Source organism: Zea mays, chromosome 4 (assembly GCF_902167145.1).
Source record: "Zea mays cultivar B73 chromosome 4, Zm-B73-REFERENCE-NAM-5.0, whole genome shotgun sequence".
Taxonomy (NCBI): Eukaryota; Viridiplantae; Streptophyta; class Magnoliopsida; order Poales; family Poaceae; genus Zea; species Zea mays.
The window spans coordinates 164,899,762-164,916,729 of record NC_050099.1 but is presented as its reverse complement, the minus strand read 5'-3'; the positions used below and the strand labels follow the sequence as shown (position 1 = coordinate 164,916,729).

General features: G+C 48.7%; 2 protein-coding genes, 1 long non-coding RNA gene and 3 pseudogenes across 3 annotated transcripts; 5 read left to right on the top strand and 1 right to left on the bottom strand.

The window, feature by feature from the left end:
- Nucleotides 1–1,319: 1,319 nt before the first annotated feature.
- LOC103653963 (uncharacterized) lies at nucleotides 1,320–3,501 on the top strand. The gene is made up of 2 exons (XR_565836.3): nucleotides 1,320–2,846; nucleotides 3,235–3,501. It is a non-coding gene; the product is annotated as an uncharacterized lncRNA (long non-coding RNA).
- A 607-nt stretch (nucleotides 3,502–4,108) lies between these two features.
- On the bottom strand, nucleotides 4,109–7,004 carry LOC100274277 (uncharacterized). Its single transcript, NM_001148641.1, has 4 exons — nucleotides 6,479–7,004; nucleotides 5,519–5,744; nucleotides 5,007–5,080; nucleotides 4,109–4,694 (listed from the first exon to the last, which is right to left on the bottom strand). Exons 1-4 carry the CDS (start codon nucleotides 6,776–6,778, stop codon nucleotides 4,470–4,472), a joined length of 825 nt encoding a protein of 274 aa, NP_001142113.1. The 5' UTR covers nucleotides 6,779–7,004; the 3' UTR covers nucleotides 4,109–4,469.
- A 541-nt stretch (nucleotides 7,005–7,545) lies between these two features.
- Nucleotides 7,546–8,220, top strand: LOC103655640 (acidic leucine-rich nuclear phosphoprotein 32-related protein 2-like; annotated as a pseudogene).
- A 3,404-nt stretch (nucleotides 8,221–11,624) lies between these two features.
- On the top strand, nucleotides 11,625–12,516 carry LOC118477079 (CBL-interacting protein kinase 23-like; annotated as a pseudogene).
- Nucleotides 12,517–14,474: 1,958 nt separating this feature from the next.
- LOC103655639 (cinnamoyl-CoA reductase-like SNL6) lies at nucleotides 14,475–16,149 on the top strand. The gene is made up of 3 exons (XM_008682360.3): nucleotides 14,475–14,666; nucleotides 15,558–15,910; nucleotides 16,020–16,149. The coding sequence occupies exons 1-3, from the start codon at nucleotides 14,538–14,540 to the stop codon at nucleotides 16,147–16,149; spliced, it is 612 nt and encodes a 203-aa protein (XP_008680582.1). The 5' UTR covers nucleotides 14,475–14,537.
- A 684-nt stretch (nucleotides 16,150–16,833) lies between these two features.
- On the top strand, nucleotides 16,834–16,946 carry LOC111591482 (uncharacterized; annotated as a pseudogene).
- Nucleotides 16,947–16,968: the final 22 nt, after the last annotated feature.

The window sequence follows — 16,968 nt, the reverse complement described above, 5'->3', positions numbered from 1 at the left end:
TTAGTAATATAATCGAGTCCGGGAGAGAGGGTGCAAAACAAATCGCAAGCAAATAAGAGGTGTGGCACGCGGATTTGTTTTACCGAGGTTCGGTTCTTGCAAACCTACTCCCCGTTGAGGTGGTCACAAAGACCGGGTCTCTTTCAACCCTTTCCCTCTCTCAAACGGTCCTTCCGACCGAGTGAGCTTCTCTTCTCAAATCAAAACCGGGAACAAAACTTCCCCGCAAGGGCCACCACACAATTGGTGCCTCTTGCCTTGATTACAATGGAGTTTTGATCACAAGAGCAAGTGAGAAAGAAAAGAAGCAATCCAAGCGCAAGAGCTCAAAAGAACACGGCAAATCTCTCTCGCTAATCACTAAAGCCTTGTGTGGAATTGGAGAGGATTTGATCTCTTTGGTGTGTCTAGAATTGAATGCCTAGCTCTTGTAAGTGGTTGAGAAGTGGAAAACTTGGATGCAATGAATGGTGGGTGGTTGGGGGTATTTATAGCCCCAACCACCAAACTAGCCGTTTGGTGGGGCTGATTGTCGTATGGTGCACCGGACAGTCCGGTGCACACCGGACATGTCCGGTGCGCCAGCCACGTCACCAAAGCCGTTGGGATTCGACCGTTGGAGCACTGTCTTCTGGGCCCGCCTGGATGTCCGGTGGCGCACCGGACATGTACTGTAGAGTGTCCGGTGCGCCACTACGCGCGTGCCTGACTTCTGCGCGCTCTGGCGCGCATTAATTGCGGTTGCAGGTGACCGTTGGCGCAAAGTAGTCGTTGCCCCGCAGTTACACCGGACAGTCCGGTGTACACCGGACATGTCCGGTGAATTATAGCGGAGCAGCTGCTGCGGTTTCCCGAAGCTGGCGAGTTCCTGAGGCCGCTCTTCCTTGGAGCACCGGACACTGTCCGGTGTACACCGGACAGTCCGGTGAATTATAGCGGAGTGCCTCCGGAAATTCCCGAAGGTGGCGAGTTTGAGTTGGAGTCCTCTGGTGCACCGGATATTGTCCGGTGGTGCACCGGACACTGTCTGGTGGTGCACCGGACACTGTCCGGTGTGCCAGACCAGAGGTGCCTTCGGTTATCCCTTTGCTCTTTTGTTGAACCCAAAACTTGGTCTTTTTATTGGCTAAGTGTGAACCTTTGGCACCTGTATAACTTATACACTGGAGCAAACTAGTTAGTCCAATTATTTGTGTTGGGCAATTCAACCACCAAAATTATTTAGGAACTAGGTGTAAGCCTAATTCCCTTTCACGAACTCAGCTAAGAGCGAGAGTTGTGTCCGCCTTCTTTTTCCTCCCTGTGCTGGCGCGTAGCCCCTCCTCCACTGTTGCTGCATTTCTCTTCTTTCTTGTCTTCCTCTTCCCCATCTCTCTCTTCCGTCCCCTCACTCACACGCACCACGCTGTTGCCACTCGCCGTGCTGGCTCCACTGCCCTCCATCCCCGCCCCGCTCCGGACCTCCCCACCTGCACGGGACACGGCCAACGACGTACAACTACCGTCCAAATCGATGCGTATAGTCTGGACCAGCCATGGAGACTTTCCTTCCTCGCCCCCCTCCTCGTCAGCCCGCATCTGGCATAGATTAGTTGCCTACGTCTCCGTCCCCTGATCGCTCCACTCCCCATCAGCCTCGCCAGGTATGTCTCGTCCTCGCCTCCCCCTCCTCGCCAGCCTTGCGTCTGGTCTGGATTAGCCGCCTCTAGCTCCCTCCCCATATCGCCCCACCAACTGTCATCCTCACCAGGTATGTCTTGTGTTCCCTCACCTTGACGCTTCTCCCTTCTCGGCCACCCACTTCGTTGGTTTCCATCAGCGCCCATCGCTGATTCGGGTCTCCTTGCTGTTTAGCGTCGCGTCTCGTGAAAGACGATGCTGCAATCTGGAGGACATGGATTAGATGGGTGCCACACACTGCTTTTATATGGATCTAATGATTGTGGCCTTGAACATTCTCGCCAGACATGTCTCGCATTTTTTACATGGATTAGATGAGTACATGGATCTTTATTTAATCCTAAGGTAATTGAGATTGCGAAGAAGATGAAAGAGGAGAGGGTCAGGTTGCTTGCTTCAGAATATTTTGCTTACAGCTGATATGACTAGATCAAATCAGTTGCATTGTGACAATGTCGGTAGGATGTCAGTTTCCCTTTTAACTTGGCTCTCGTTTGCTTATTGTGTAATTTGTGTATATCCCTGAGATGAACATTTTGGTAATCTGGGTGCTCATTCAATGGGTTGATTTGATCTTCAAGTATTTAATCTGGGTGCTCATATAAGTGGTTGATTTTCATCTTCAAGTATTTAATCGAGTGGTTTCACGCAAATAGGTACTGAAGCCCATATGACTATGCATGATCTAGGACATAATGTTTGGAATAAATAATAACATGGATATCTAGCCATGTGTAATCTGTGTGTAATCTTTTCACTGGGTCAGTTAATCTTCTGTTTCAACCAAAAATGTGCAGATTATGTCACTACTTAATTTGCTTTGGCTTTGAAAGATGCAGGGATCTTCTGTTAAATTGATTTACCTAGGATCCTGCTACAAGCCTACAAGAGCTTACCTCATTATATCTCTGTGAGATTACAGCAAAAATATCCAGCTTCTATATATTTTATTGCTACACAGGTTTGACTGTTTCTATGTTGGTCATGGATATGGTTCGGTTTTACTACTGTAAAAAGGGATTGAAAAACGTAACCTGATTTTGATTTTTTTGTTTGGATCAAGATGAAATGGTAGGTTCCTCGAAGGACAAACCATGCTGAGGAGACACGGAGGCGACAGAGCTAGGGCAGCAGCACAACCATCACAGAGATTATTGAGTCTCCAGGTATATGTTGAAGTTTCAACAACTTGGTTTATAAATTAACATGATTTTTTAAAGATAAATCAGTGACTCCTCTTGCAGATGTTTGTATTTTTTCTCTACTGCACTTACTATCATTTACTGCAGTTTGAGGATTATAATATTCTAGACACTAAAATCTATCATAAGAAGTAGCTATCTTGAAACTGTGAAAAATCCGAATGAGAATTGTTTAGAGCGTTAAGGACCCCAATCAAATCCTACTTGATTATACAAGTTCCTAATTCCAACGATAGACACTAATGTTCCTAATCTTATGGTATTCTGTATCTTATTTATTTACTGTCGATGGCAGCACTTCCATGTATGTTGTCAACACAGTCAATAATCCATCTTTTTTATGTACTTGCAGCTTATGTCCTACAACCGAAGAGCTAATACAAGCATAATCTTCTTCAGCCAGATAGATGTACTTTTATATACCTCACTACAACTGTTACAGAGTTGATTTTGCTCACATGTTCGTACAAAAACCCTACATCGAGAATGTACAAATGTAGCAAAGCAGATTTATTCCTCTTTGTTTGGTATTTCATTACTCTTTCAGTTTGCCCAAAAAAAGAATAAGTCGTGCCTATTCTACCATATTGCTGCAACAAAATTTTGATTTGCTTAGTAATTTACTTTGTCCATGATGTGTCTAGCGCTTGATCATGGTTCTCCACTGTACAAAGGTGTGCGCCACCGCCTATGCTTCTCGCGTCTGATCACGGATCAGGTCTTTCCTCTCTTAATGTTCAGCCGTCGCAACTTGTTCTATGCGTGCCATTATCCACGGGTTGTCGATGTGGACAGCAACATGACTCACTCTTTTGTATTTTGTATATAAAGGTCGTAGGTTGTTTAGTCTTTATGTATTTACGGCAGATGGTTGTAAAATGTGTTAGTTAAGCATTTATGTAAGTGTTAGTTATGCATTTATGTGATCTTAGATGTATACTATGTTTCGTACTTTCTTCTCAACTACTCTGATGCATTTTTGTACAATGTCAGCATCTGGTGCTCGCATGAATTGGCAAGTTACTTGCGGTCTCTGCAAATATACATATAATCATATTGTTTTTGTTTATGTGAAACTTATGTTGCCTCATAGAATCTATATGGCGCCCTAGACCGCACATATACATATAATCATGTTGTTCTTGTTTATGTGAAACTTATGTTGCCTCAGAATCTATATGGCGCCCGATAGGGCGCAGCTGATTCTAGTCTATATTTAAAGATCTATCTAAACGAGTTGTTGAAGGATATTTTTTCATCAAAAATTGTATTCCTGACATAAATCTCCTGAGCTTGCTCTAGATACAACATATTTAGTTCCTTGTACTTAAAAATGATTAACTGGGAAAAAATACAATTACTAGTGTGACACGAGGCGTATGTGACTATTAGGAATCGGTGTGAAACTTCATTTTCCCCAATCCGAGAGTTTCTGAAGGAAAAGAGAATTGTTCCACTCGTGAATCGCTCCGCCAAAACCCATTTGTCACCATTTTTTCAAGCGATTCTGATAAGAATCGGAACGGATTCACTTTTCCAAAATCACCATGCCTATCTGTCCATCTCCCATTGCAGCTCCGAAGTACATTACTCATCCTTGAGCCAGTGACGAATCATGTAGACGACAAAGCTAACACAAAATGCTGATGATCCAAGGATGACAGCAACTCTGACAAGCACAGAAGAAGCAAAGGCCTCCTGCACAAGCCAATGCCAGAGCACAAACCAAAGAGCACCGACGGCAGATCCTACAACAGCTCCCACCATGACCTGGTTTAGTGTATGAAGGCCCCGAGACACACGTAGCCAAGACTGCACGTGAATAAGACCAGAGTTAGATTGGGCCAAAACTTAAAACTAGTGCCAAATGGCACTGGAGGAGCGTGATCCATCTGAAAAGGAGGGGGAGGCGCAGTTTGCCTGATGCTAACAATTATGACCATATTAAGTTCTAGGTTCGGAAAAAATAACCCCGTTTGGCCTCTGCCTAATGGTACAAGAAGGTTAACATTCGGATATAATTGAACATGTTGGAGGCTTGGAGCTTCCAAGGAACACTTGACCAACCGAGTTACTTGAGATAAAAAAAAAACAGAGTTAAACTTAGTAAGGCACTATTCTTACCAGATAGGCAGCCAACGACAGAGTTGCAGGCCCAAGAATCATGGTCAGATAATTTGTCCCAAGCCAGTAGTACACTGCAATGGAAATGCAAATTAATTAACTACACATCGTGCTAAACTGGAAAAAAGTGTATTTGATTTGTGCCCATGGTTTAGACTGAAAATTGTATTCCTCTCAAGTTTCTTTATCATAAGACACAATAGTTTTGGTGGTTTAGAGTGAAAATTCGTTCCTCCTAATTTTATCATAAAATAGTAGAGCACAAAATAAGCATATTATATCTAATTTAGTTTTGTTTGTTTTGTTTATCACCAATGAAGAGCCACATAACAAAACATCAAGAAAATACTAAAATAAAACAGTATTATTGTTAGCAACACACTTAAACCAGCTAAGTAGCTCTAACCAGCCTTAAGGCATTCAGTGTCATAGAATACAGGAGAATATATATAGTCATGCCGTATCATGATTCAAAGTAAAATTGAATACTGGAGTCTTTCTGAAGTTCTTACATGAAAGAGCTAGGACGGTCGCAGCATAGAATATGGATTGTGCATGGGACGATGGCATCCCAGGATCAGACCGCAAAGCTGGTGCAGGTCTTTCATGGTTTAGCATCTTCTTGAGAACCAACGAAAGCAGAGAGTTGCCAACCGCACCCAGCAAAACCCACATGATTTCAGCATCACGCTTCCAAATAGCTGCAAAAGCAAAACAACCAGCCACCAGCCATTTACTCTGGCGCACAGTATAAAAGTTTCAGCAGAGGGGCCATAATTCCAAGTAATATCACAAAGCTGTGAGCTCAAGTTCTAGTGGAAAGGTCAGTAATGGTTGACTGAAACTCAGCAGTCAGTAGGAAATTAGAGCATCCCTAATTTTATCCCTCACAGTAAGTAATGTCAACAAAGAAGGTCCAATGAAAGCCGTCCAGTTCATAAAAGTTGATTTCACTGCCCCACTAGACACCTTTCCGAAGATAAAGCAAAGGACGCTCCCTATAGATCGAGGAACCAGAATATCCAGGAGCTTTAGTGCCTTTTGGTAAGCTTTTTGGTTCTATGCAACCTTTCTTCAGCTTGGCTACAAAGTTTCGAAGTCTACTGAGGCCCTGGTTGGAATCAATCTAATTTTCAAGAATCCAGTTTTTATCTCTAGTTTCTATAAACTGGTTTATAGTGTTTAGAACCATTCATAAACTAGTTTTAGACAGGAAAGACTACCTTTTTGTTTTTTAAAAAACCGGGAATCTAGTTTCTATAAATTAGAATATAAATTAGTATATTTGAAACCAACTCAGTTTTTATAAACCAGTTTCTTTAAACCTAGGTGCTTCCGATCATGCCCTAAGTTTAAAGATAAGATCCTTTTACAGTACTACTAGTATATAACACGGCATCAAAGCAAATGTGATTCTCAGAATCTTTATCAAGGACACCTACAGCAACAGTATCTTTCCAATAGACACTAACCATCCGATTCAGCGCAGCCTCCACGGGCGCCCACCGGCTCGCTTCCCACCTCGAGCGAGAAGGCGCCTCCCCTCCGACAATCGGGTCACTCTCCATGGAAACCCCAACCTCGAGCGGTTCCCCGCCGCTCCAAACCCTGGTCATCTCCGCCATTCGCACGCCGTCGCCAAGCCGCGGACTTGGCCGCCTACGGGTCTGGGGCAGGAAGAACCGATATTTGTTGGGGAGCGGTGACCGACTCACCGAGTCAGCTAGACAGGGGCGAGGCGGTGGAGCTAGAAGAAACAATAGGCAGGGCATGGTTCTTGTAGAGGTATCCCGCGAGACAGCGCGGCGGGAGCTGAGCTGTTGGAGGAGGAAAGCATGTCGATGACTCCGGGAGAGGGAATTGGGGAGTTGCCGGGGGGGTTTGGATGGATTGCGCAAGTGCGGTGTTTGGCAGGTTGCCCTGATGTGGTTGACGGGATAGAGAATGGCCGTACTCTGGGATGACCGGAGAAGCTGGGAGGAAGGAGGAGGGCACGACAAGCAAAAAAGGGTGTTTGGTGGTCTTGTGGACTGGTGGTGGTGGTGGTCGAGGCCTGAGTCGAAGATGGTGCGCCAGTGCGCCTGCAAAAGGAGCTTCTCCTATCCTATCCTTATCACCTTATGTTATGTATGGTGTCGTACTGTCGTGGATTAACCACGAGTGTCCGTGCGTTTGGATCAGCCCGGACGACACAATCTCATGCAATTTTTAGCTTGAAGAACGTATGCATAAGATCATCTAAAACACTATTCACATACGGATGGTGTGTGGCGGCATTTTTTTTTTTGCTGAACAAGGGCATCTACCTCGTCTAATAATCATCAATAGTTAAATAATTAGCGATAGTGATTGTTAATCTTTACTACTACTTAAGTGCCTAATGTAGGCGTGCACACCCCGGCTGTTCTGCCCGCCCCCGACATTCTCGCGCATGGCATACCTACCATCGGCGCGGTGATCCCTGCGCAATCGTAGGAAATTCTCCGCCGACGCCCAGCCATCGCTCTCGCGCTCGACATCCTACCCCTCTGCAGCAGCGATGGCCGCCGCCGACGAGGACGACGCGACGTGGGAGCGCGCTATCTCCGCCGCCACCAAGGCCACCTCCGCACCCAAGATCCTCACTCTCGACGGCGCCGTCAAGTCCTCCACGGGCCGCCTCCCCTCCGCCGCACTCATCGGGCGCTTCGCCGCTTCCCTCGAGGAGTTCTCCGTCACGGGGGCTGCCCTCTCCTCTCTCACGGGCCTGCCCGCCTCCCGGCGCTTTGGCGCCTCTCCTTCCCCGACAACCGTCTCTCGGGGCCCGCTGCGCTCGCCGCTGTCGCGGAGGCCTGCGGTGCCACGCTGCGCCACCTCGATCTAGGTAACAACTCGTTCGCCGAAGTCGAGGAGCTCGTGCCACTCACCGGGGTTGGAGTCGAGTTGCTCGACCTGTACCAGTGCCCCGTCACCAAAGTCAAGGGGTACAGGTAGAAGGTCTTCGCGCTGATTCCCAGCTTGAAGCATCTCGATGGCGCCGACGCTGAGGGCAACGAGCGTTTGGAGAACGAGGAGGAGCATGAGGGAGAAGGAGGACAACGAGGAGGGGGATGAGGGAGAAGGATGGGGAGAGGTGTCTCCCTCGGAGGGAAAAGAGGGTGATGGAGAGGAAGGGGATGAACAAGATGGCGAGGATGGTGAATGGGAGGATGAGGAGGTGATGATTTTGCTCTAAATATCCCTCGGCAGCGGCGGATTCCTCCATGGCGTCCCTAATCGAGCGCGCCACCTCCACCACGGCGCACGCCGTCGACCCGGGGCTCCTCCGCGCCAAAAAATATTCGGCCCGTGCCTCCGATGCCGCCATCCGGGACGCGTTCCGCCTCATCCTGTCCCTCATGTCCAAGCCCCACTCCCACGTGCATAAGCCTCTTCCCCTGCTCCAATCCCCCAATTTCACCGAACCCTAACGCTCTGATCCCCTCCCTTCTCGCTGCAGGTGCAGCTCCTCGCCTTCAGCATCGCCGACGAGCTCTTCATGCGCTCCAAGCTCTTCCGCTCCCTCCTTGCTGACTCGCTCGACGGCTTCCTCCCGCTCGCCGTCGGGTTCCGCCGAGCAAACCCCCTCCCGCCGCCGACCATGTCCGCTGCCTTACTCCGGAAGGCCGCCGTCCAGGCGCTCGAGCGCTGGCACCATCTCTTTGGTGCGCACTACCACCAACTCCGCCTGGCCGTTGAGTACCTCAAGGAGTCCGCGCGCGTCCAGTTCTCTGGTCTGCGGGCCACCGTTGATGCTCGTGCAGCTCGTGAGACTCGCATGCAGGAGATCTATGCTGGCAAGGTTGAGCAGTTGCGTGAAAACCTTGCGTCAATCAAGGCGGAGATGGATAGTTCCTGGGATCCCGCGACAGAGAGCATGGGCATGAGCTCGGGAGCGGGCGATGATGGTGGGGCGACGATGGATGGTTCCTGGGATTGCGCGGCCAAGAGCAGGGCAAGGGGGAGGGACATCATCATGCCCAACTTGAAGTCGTCCGTGACCACAACAGCGAGCGCGGTGGAGTACACGGATGAAGTATTGAAGGCGCTGCCACCAGGTAGTACCTTCTTTCCACTCATGACACTACCTCATAGACAACACAAATCTAGATGAGATCAGGCTCGCAAGTATGGTCTATCTGTTGCCATTTTTTGTTAATCTTTTAAACTGAAGCATCATGTTTACCTAGCCGTAAGCCGACATGTAGTCTGTAGATCAGTTTCGAGTGTCGTGGTGGTGGTGTTTTCTGTACATCCATCTGCTCTGAAGTATAAAGTATAATCCAATATGATGGACGTTGCCGCGTGGGTTGGCCATGGGATATATTCCCCATTCCTCTCCTGTCCACGCAGGTTGGCCATGGGGATGTTTCCCCCTCCCTCCCCTGTGCAATATCTTTCATTTTACCTAAACTTCTGATGTTTATCTAAACTTCTGATGCCCATCGGTTGATATCTGAACAGGTCGGCAGCCTTGAGGAGGCAGCTAAAGCTAAAGAAGCTGGTGTAGATGGGATCATTGATCAAGGACGTGAGGCAGGGGGTCATGTAATTGGTCAGGTAATTCCCAGCTGGTTTCTGGTTTTGACACTAATGGGCAATTGTTCACCACCCATCCATCAGCTTATGCAGTCATCTGTTCATTTGGAATCTTAACCATCCTGTGGAATGCAGAACAACATTTTGCTGCCACTATATATGCAGATTTCAGTATATATTAAATGCTATATATATTTTAATTGTCTTCTTTTATGAATGTTCTCTCAATCAGTTTTTAAGATGAAGAACCTCCTTAAAATAAATGGAATAATTCGCCGGCCTCCTCTCGAACCTACAAGATCATCGATTACGTCGACGTCAAGGTGAACAGCACCGTCCACAAGGGGATGACACACATGTTCTACCATGGCCGCACCAGTCGCGTCAGGAACACCAAATGTGCCATCGGCGTCGAGATAAACAAGCAGGTATCCCTTTTACTTAAATTTACTGCACGACCACATCTTTTGTTTGTTCCATTCTAGGAATTGGGATGTTTTAATATAGAATGGCAGCTATCTATTGATGTTGTTTGATATGGATTTATAGTACAAGCCCAGGCAGCTATCTATTTGTTTTTGTAGTGGCAGGAATGGGGATTCTGAGCCATTTCTTTGTATGATCTGATCTGGTAGTGGTGTAGATGCTTAATTGTGTTGATTCTAGGTCCATATATGATTGGGTTCTTGTTACTACATTGGCGTATGGAAGGTTGTGAGCATTCACTAATTTTTATTCTGAGACAACATTAAGTTGTCTCACCGAATTTAAATGTCGAAGTTTAGCCACCGCACAAAAAGGTAGTAGCTAGCAATATATGCTAGAGTACTTGCAGCTTTTCCGACATCTTTGTAGTGGAGTAAACAATCTAACCATACAAAAATGATTACAACGATAAATAATCTAGATGAGTGGCACAAGCGATTAACTATTGTAGGATGCTACTGCCTATTCTGAATAAATCTGTGACAATTGTAGTCGAATTTCTACTTGAAAATAACAGTGTAATAGCTATGTTTGTGGTTGTCGTGGAGGTGGGCTTTCCTTGCAACCAAATGCCTGCATCTAGGGCTGCACACATGTTCAGCTTGGTTCTTTAATTTTTTAACTATTGTGTAATTGCAATTTGTCTCCTTCAGCTGGAAATTGGATTTCCTAAACTTTCGGCGGTGACCCATTTATTTCCTAAACAGTTTTAGCTGAAGTGGCACTATATCAGGCGTCAGAGTGGCACCACATCCTCCACGAGGGAGGTAAATCAAATCACCCACGAGGGATGTAAATCTGATTTTTGTGATAGTTTATAATCAAATAGACTTGTACTCGACCATGATGATTTCTCATTCAGATATATGTACAAGTGTAAGTATAATGATTTAAAGAAACCGAACACTTATTATGTGGATAGCTTAGGAATAGTGGAGATTCTTTTCAAGATTTTGGTGCTGAATATTTTTGGTGAATGGATCAAGTGTGTGTTAGCAAATGACGGAATGAAGCGTGCGTGCCACTAAACAACACCAGCGATTCTGAAACTGTCTTTTTTATTCTCTTTTTTATACATGAGCTCATCACAAACTATTACCAGTTGCTTGTTGTAATGTATGCTACATTCTTTTGTAGGTTACTGTTGCGGGAGTCTTCAGCAGGTCACTTGTGCCTTTCAGCAGGTTGGTCAGTTAGCACCTTTCCAGACTTCTACCTCCCATTTTTTGAGTTTACGTGGTCGAGTGCACCGTGTTTACAGAAACTATAATTCAGGCCAGCAATGAAGCGTTGCTTGCTCGCTCCTCGACGACCAAGGAGCCTAAAAAACTGCTAGAAAAGGCATGTCTCACTAACTGAAACTATACTTCTTGCGTGAAATATGGCAAGCTTCACATATGAAAACTACCAGTTACACAATGACAAACTGTAGATTTCACTGAACATATGAACATAATAGCCTTTATTATGTGCCCTGGCTTAGAGTTCCACTGCAATTGTCCACCACAATTGTGTGCTGTGGCTTAGAGTTCCGCCACTCAAGCTTATGTTAGACAGTGATTTCCTGTTGTGAACATGATAGAAGTAGACAGTCAATCTGTATATCTACGCTGATCAAATTATGCGCCTTCTAATATTTTTCTGAAGTGGTTCCTTGTCTGGACTCTGTAGGATCATATATTTAAAAGCTACTTACTAATTTATATGAAATCACATGATACATTTTACTCAGAAGAATTTAGTACGTTCATAAGACTTTTTTCAATACCCTTTTGTGGACTTGCAGGAGGATGGCCTGCTGCATAGAACCTGTGGAACTCCCAATTATGTTGCTCTTGAGGTGCTGACCACGACTATGCTTTAAGTTATGTTCTTATTTTCACTCAATAAAGTATTTTGTTCTCATGTACAGTGCTCTTGCGTCTACTGGTTATAAACAATAAATGCTATGATGGTGTTAAGGGTGATATGTGGTCATGTGAAGTGATTTTCTTTGTCCTCATGGCGGGGTACCTCCCATTTGAAGATTCAAACCTGATGTCGCTTTACAAGAAGGTTTGTCAGTCTCTGGCCTGACAAGAACTCAAGAAGCCATATTTTCCCTTCCTTTTTTCTTAATGGTTGCTTGACACAACCTGTTTTTAATGCAGATCTTCAAAGCGGATTTCAGTTGCGCTCTCCACAAGTGCAAAGAAGCTCTTCAAAAAGATACTTGATCCTAATGCTAACACTATAAGTTCTGTTGTCCATAGCCATCATTTTAACTCATTTTGTTCAACATCTGCAGGATTAATAACTGTGTACCATCGTTCTGTGGCCTGTGTAGATAATAGCTATTGCGGAGCACATTAACAATGAGTGCTTCAAGAAGGTTTATCAGCCTCCCATATTTGAAACAACAATTGTTAATGTGGACGAAACCTTGATCCTGAATGCGCACAACTTTAGTTGCTATGTCTGTTTTTAGAGAATTCATCTTTAGATGGGTTGAATATTGTCATAATACTTATCCATATGCAAGTAATGTAGAAATCTTGCCACAACACAATTCTCCCCAACATAAAAGATAAGAGAGTCATATTTGTGAGCTAAAATAATTTTGATAGTCACAAGTCATCATCTCCTTTCGATAGGCTTAGGATCTCCTTTTTATAATTTTTCACCTTGCAATACAATATTGTTCTATGTAAACCATCGTACATCATCATATCATGTAATACCAACTTAGGATTTGCCTATTTTGATTAACAGTGACATTGGGCCAAAATTTGGTTGTTCGGCAGACTTTGATATTTGTTATGATTGTTTAGTTGAATCTTGATAGCATTACTAAACAATAACCTAAATCGATAAATAAGTTACCAATGGTATTATATGTTCCCGTTGCAACACTCTTAGATCCCCAAGGAAGAAAAAGATCTGGTCAAATATGCGTCGATGCTCATCCCCAGCTTACATAAGTTATCAATGGTATTATATGTTTCCGTTGCAACGCACGGGCACACACCTAGTCTCTACTAACTATTAAGAGAGCATTGTAGACCGCCCCCGCCTCTCTACGCCCGCCCGCCCGTAATCCCGCCGCGAACGCCCCGCAATCCCCGCCCTGCAGACGCTTCCTGGCCATACGGCTGATGACATCCAATCGCGCTGACGCTTCCGCGGCAAAGCAGGAGGAGGAGGAGGACGGTGCCGGGGAGAAGCAGCCGCCGAGGTGGTCACAGACGAGGTCCTCGCGGTCGAAGGGGTGGGCGTCGATGCGGGGGTGCGTAGGGAGGCGAGGGCCACATCTGCAGGAGCGAGGAGGGCGCGTTGAGGGAGGGCGCCTGCGGGCGCGGCGGCGGAGGCGCGACGGTCGAGGAGAGGAGGAAGGAGGAGGAGTCGAGGGTGGAGACCGGGTGGAGGCGCGCGAGCGTGAGGAGCTCGGCCTCACGGTTGCGGCGCTCGACCTCGCGCTCCATGGAGGAGAGCGCCTCCTCGGACTGGCGCGCGACCTAGCGGCTGAGGAGGCGCGACTCCCGCCTCCGCCTGCGCACCGCCGACGACTCGGCCTCGCCGTCGGGCTCATGGTCTGCGGCGCCTCCGCCCGCCCGCGACGGAGCAGCAGGAGGAGGAGGACGGGGCCGGGGAGAAGCAACCGTCGAGGTGGTCACAGACGAACCCGACCCCCGCGCACGCGTCGCACCTGCTTCTCGCCCCCGCCTCTCCGCACAGCAACAGCGGGGCGAGGCGGCCCTGCTCGTGGAGCGCGAGCACCTGGCCCGCGCCGCCAAGGTCGCGGCCGCGCACGAACAGGCGCGGCGGCACGGCCTTGTCCCCGGCCATGGACACGTCGCGCTCCTGGAACGGCGCGCCTAGGCTCTTCAGCAACGCGCGCACGCCGTTGCAGTCCACGCCAGCACGGCTCCTGGAACGCAGCGTCGTCGTGTACAGCACCACGCCCACGCCGCCCCTCCCCCGGCGGCGGGGAACCCCAGCAACGGGTCGCCGACCGACGGCGCGCGCCGGTCGTCCACCAGCTCCCACGCGTCTAGCGGCTCCCGCGCGTCGAAGAAGGACGCGTCGTTGGACAGCACGTCGCCGCCGTGGCACTGGTGTGCCGGCTTGGTCGGGGAGCGCGCGCCGTCGCCCGCCGCCGGGAGTGACGACGGCTTCAGTGCGCGCAGGATGGGTGCCTTCAGGGTCTTGAACCCGAACCCTTTTACTCCGCGTGCATTAAAACCCTTCGCGTGGGCATGGGCATGGCAGCAGCTCAGCTGCCCCTTCGTCCTCGCCCCTGCTTGCTGGCTGGCTGGTCTGCTCTGTCCCGTCCGTCCTACTCCTAAGGCCAGCAGGCAGCTAGCACGCAACGACTGCACGAGCTGGTTTTTTCTGACGAGCAGGTTTTATTAATTTGGTTGTGCTACACCGTGCGTGCAGGAGTCGACGGTGGAGAAGGAGGTGCGCGCGGCGCACAACGTGCTGGAGGCGTGCGCGCAGACGGACGCCATGGAGCGGGTCGTCTTCACCTCCTCCGTTACCGCCGTCATCTGGAGCGGCGCCGGCGCCGGCGCCCACAGGGTGGAGGTCGCCGACGAGAGGAGCTGGAGCGACCTCGCCTTCTGCAGGAAGTTCAAGGTGCGTATGAGTGAGCGACTCACTGTTGTTTTTAAGTTCCGTTTTTTCATGGACTGGCCCCTGTTCCCAGTGCCGTGCGTTGGCAACTTTCATCAGACAACAGTGGTTACCAACCGCCATGATTTGCATCCAACCATCAAATCGAAGCCGATGGGATGAGGCTGCGGCGCCCTGGACGGCCACACGGCTGCTTGGCCACTTGCCCTGGGTCGTCCTCATCTTGCATCCCCGGCCGGGCGATATCTTTCGCCATCGATGGTCGAGTCGATCCATCCCTTATCCGTTGGGTGTAGCTTCCCGCACCTGTTTTGTGTGTGGGTGCCTGCCGTCGCGTGCCACTCCAGCCCTGCCGCGCGACGCAAGCGTGCCTGGAAATCAGGGTTCTTGGTGGCCAAACTCCATTTCAAAAGCGTCCCTGAAATATCCCTTCCTTACCTTGATGAGCACAGCACAAAACAGATCCATTCAGAATCAGGCGTCGTCTACGGGTCACAGAGCTGTCTGTCTCTTCTTGAGGCTGGTTGTACAAGTCCAAACCTGTGCGCATCAAATGAGGAGTGGCATCAGACTCCAGCCTGCTGAAGCTGACCTCTCAACTGTCTCCGGCTCGGGATTAGGACACAGAAAGAGAGTCGAGTAGTAATTAATTAATTAAACCAACTAACAAACACGTACACGTCATCATCAGACGCACTACCACACCAGTACACCACCAACACCAAGAGTGTTCCCCTTTTATTAATTATTTCGCTCCTGATTTTGCCTCATCGTGGTTGCTGGTTGCATGCATCTTCTCCATTTCCGTCGCATGGACAAAAAACGACAAACACCAATCAACTGCTGTCCACCTGACCTGACTTGTGCTGTCTGCCTGCCTCTGCGCGCATGCAGCTGTGGCACGCCCTGGCCAAGACGCTGTCGGAGAAGACGGCGTGGGCGCTGGCCATGGACCGGGGCGTCGACATGGTGGCCATCAACGCCGGCCTATTGCTGGCCGCCCCCGAGCCCGGGCTTGGGCTCACCGCCGCGCACCCCTACCTCAAGGGCGCCCCCGACATGTACGACGGCGGCGTCCTCGCCACCGTCGACGTCGGCTTCCTGGCCGACGCGCACGTCGCCGCCTACGAGTCCCCCACCGTCTACGGCCGCTACCTCTGCTTCAGCAACGCCGTCTGCCGCCCCGAGGACGCCGTCAAGCTCGCCCAGATGCTCTCGCCGGCGCCGCCACGCTCGTCGCCACCAAGGTAAATAACGGCCATGGAACCGTGCTTGTGTTTGTGCGTGCTGGCTGGCAGAGACGGACATGCGGTTAAGTTGTTTCTGTGCTGACAAGGTGGGTTTTGTTTTGCACAGCGACGAACTGAAGGTGATACCACAGAGGATCCAGGGCAAGAAGCTGAACAAGCTCATGCTGGAGTTCGCCAGCGGGGTATACACTATACAGGGAGATGGACTAGGAAGGAACTCCCTCCCCCACAGATGATGCGATGCGACTCGACTAGGGCTGTTGTATTCTTTTAATCGCTTGGCACTATGCCGTTGACAGAACATCGTTCACGGCCGGAGCCATATGCCATTGCAAAAATGGTACACTCCGTACAAATGTCAATTGTAACTGCTCGTTGCCGGTTTTAGTGTGGTAATGCGTTATAAATCGTACACAATACAATTTATGGATCCAACCCGATTAAAAACAGACATTGTTTCTATTCAATTTTGAATTATAATTAATTAAGAATTTAAACAAACTGTGAAGAAATATTTAAATCATGATTCATTATCATCCTTAACCTTGACCTCGCTTTATAGTACTGTCAGTTTAAGGCAAGCTCTCCTGCTTCTGAGAAAGAAAAAAAAGCAGGATAGAAGCCCGTAAGCCAGTTGATCGTGAGAGACGGAGCCTGCTTGCGACATCACCCTTCAGGTTGTCTGGTCTTGACCGAGTCCGAGAGAGAGCGCGTCTTGCAACTTGTACGCTCCTTTTACAATACGGCCCATGAGGCCGCGAGCGGGAAATCAGCATTTTCGCGCGAACGGAAGGTGCGCCAGGCTGTATGGAAGAAGAATAGACACGGTCCATCTGTTTATAGTCCCACATCGCCAGCATAGATGCGGAGGGGGCGCGAGGCGCGCTACAAAGGAAAGCGAGAGTGCCTAGCTGCAACTCATACCTTTCTCCGCATTTTGGCTAAGATCAAGTGTAGTATCTGTTCTTATCAGTAGACTGTCCCTGCTTTCATGTCATACATCTTAGGACCTAGCAATCTATTTAGACCTGTATTGCTCTTCTTGTTTATAGGCA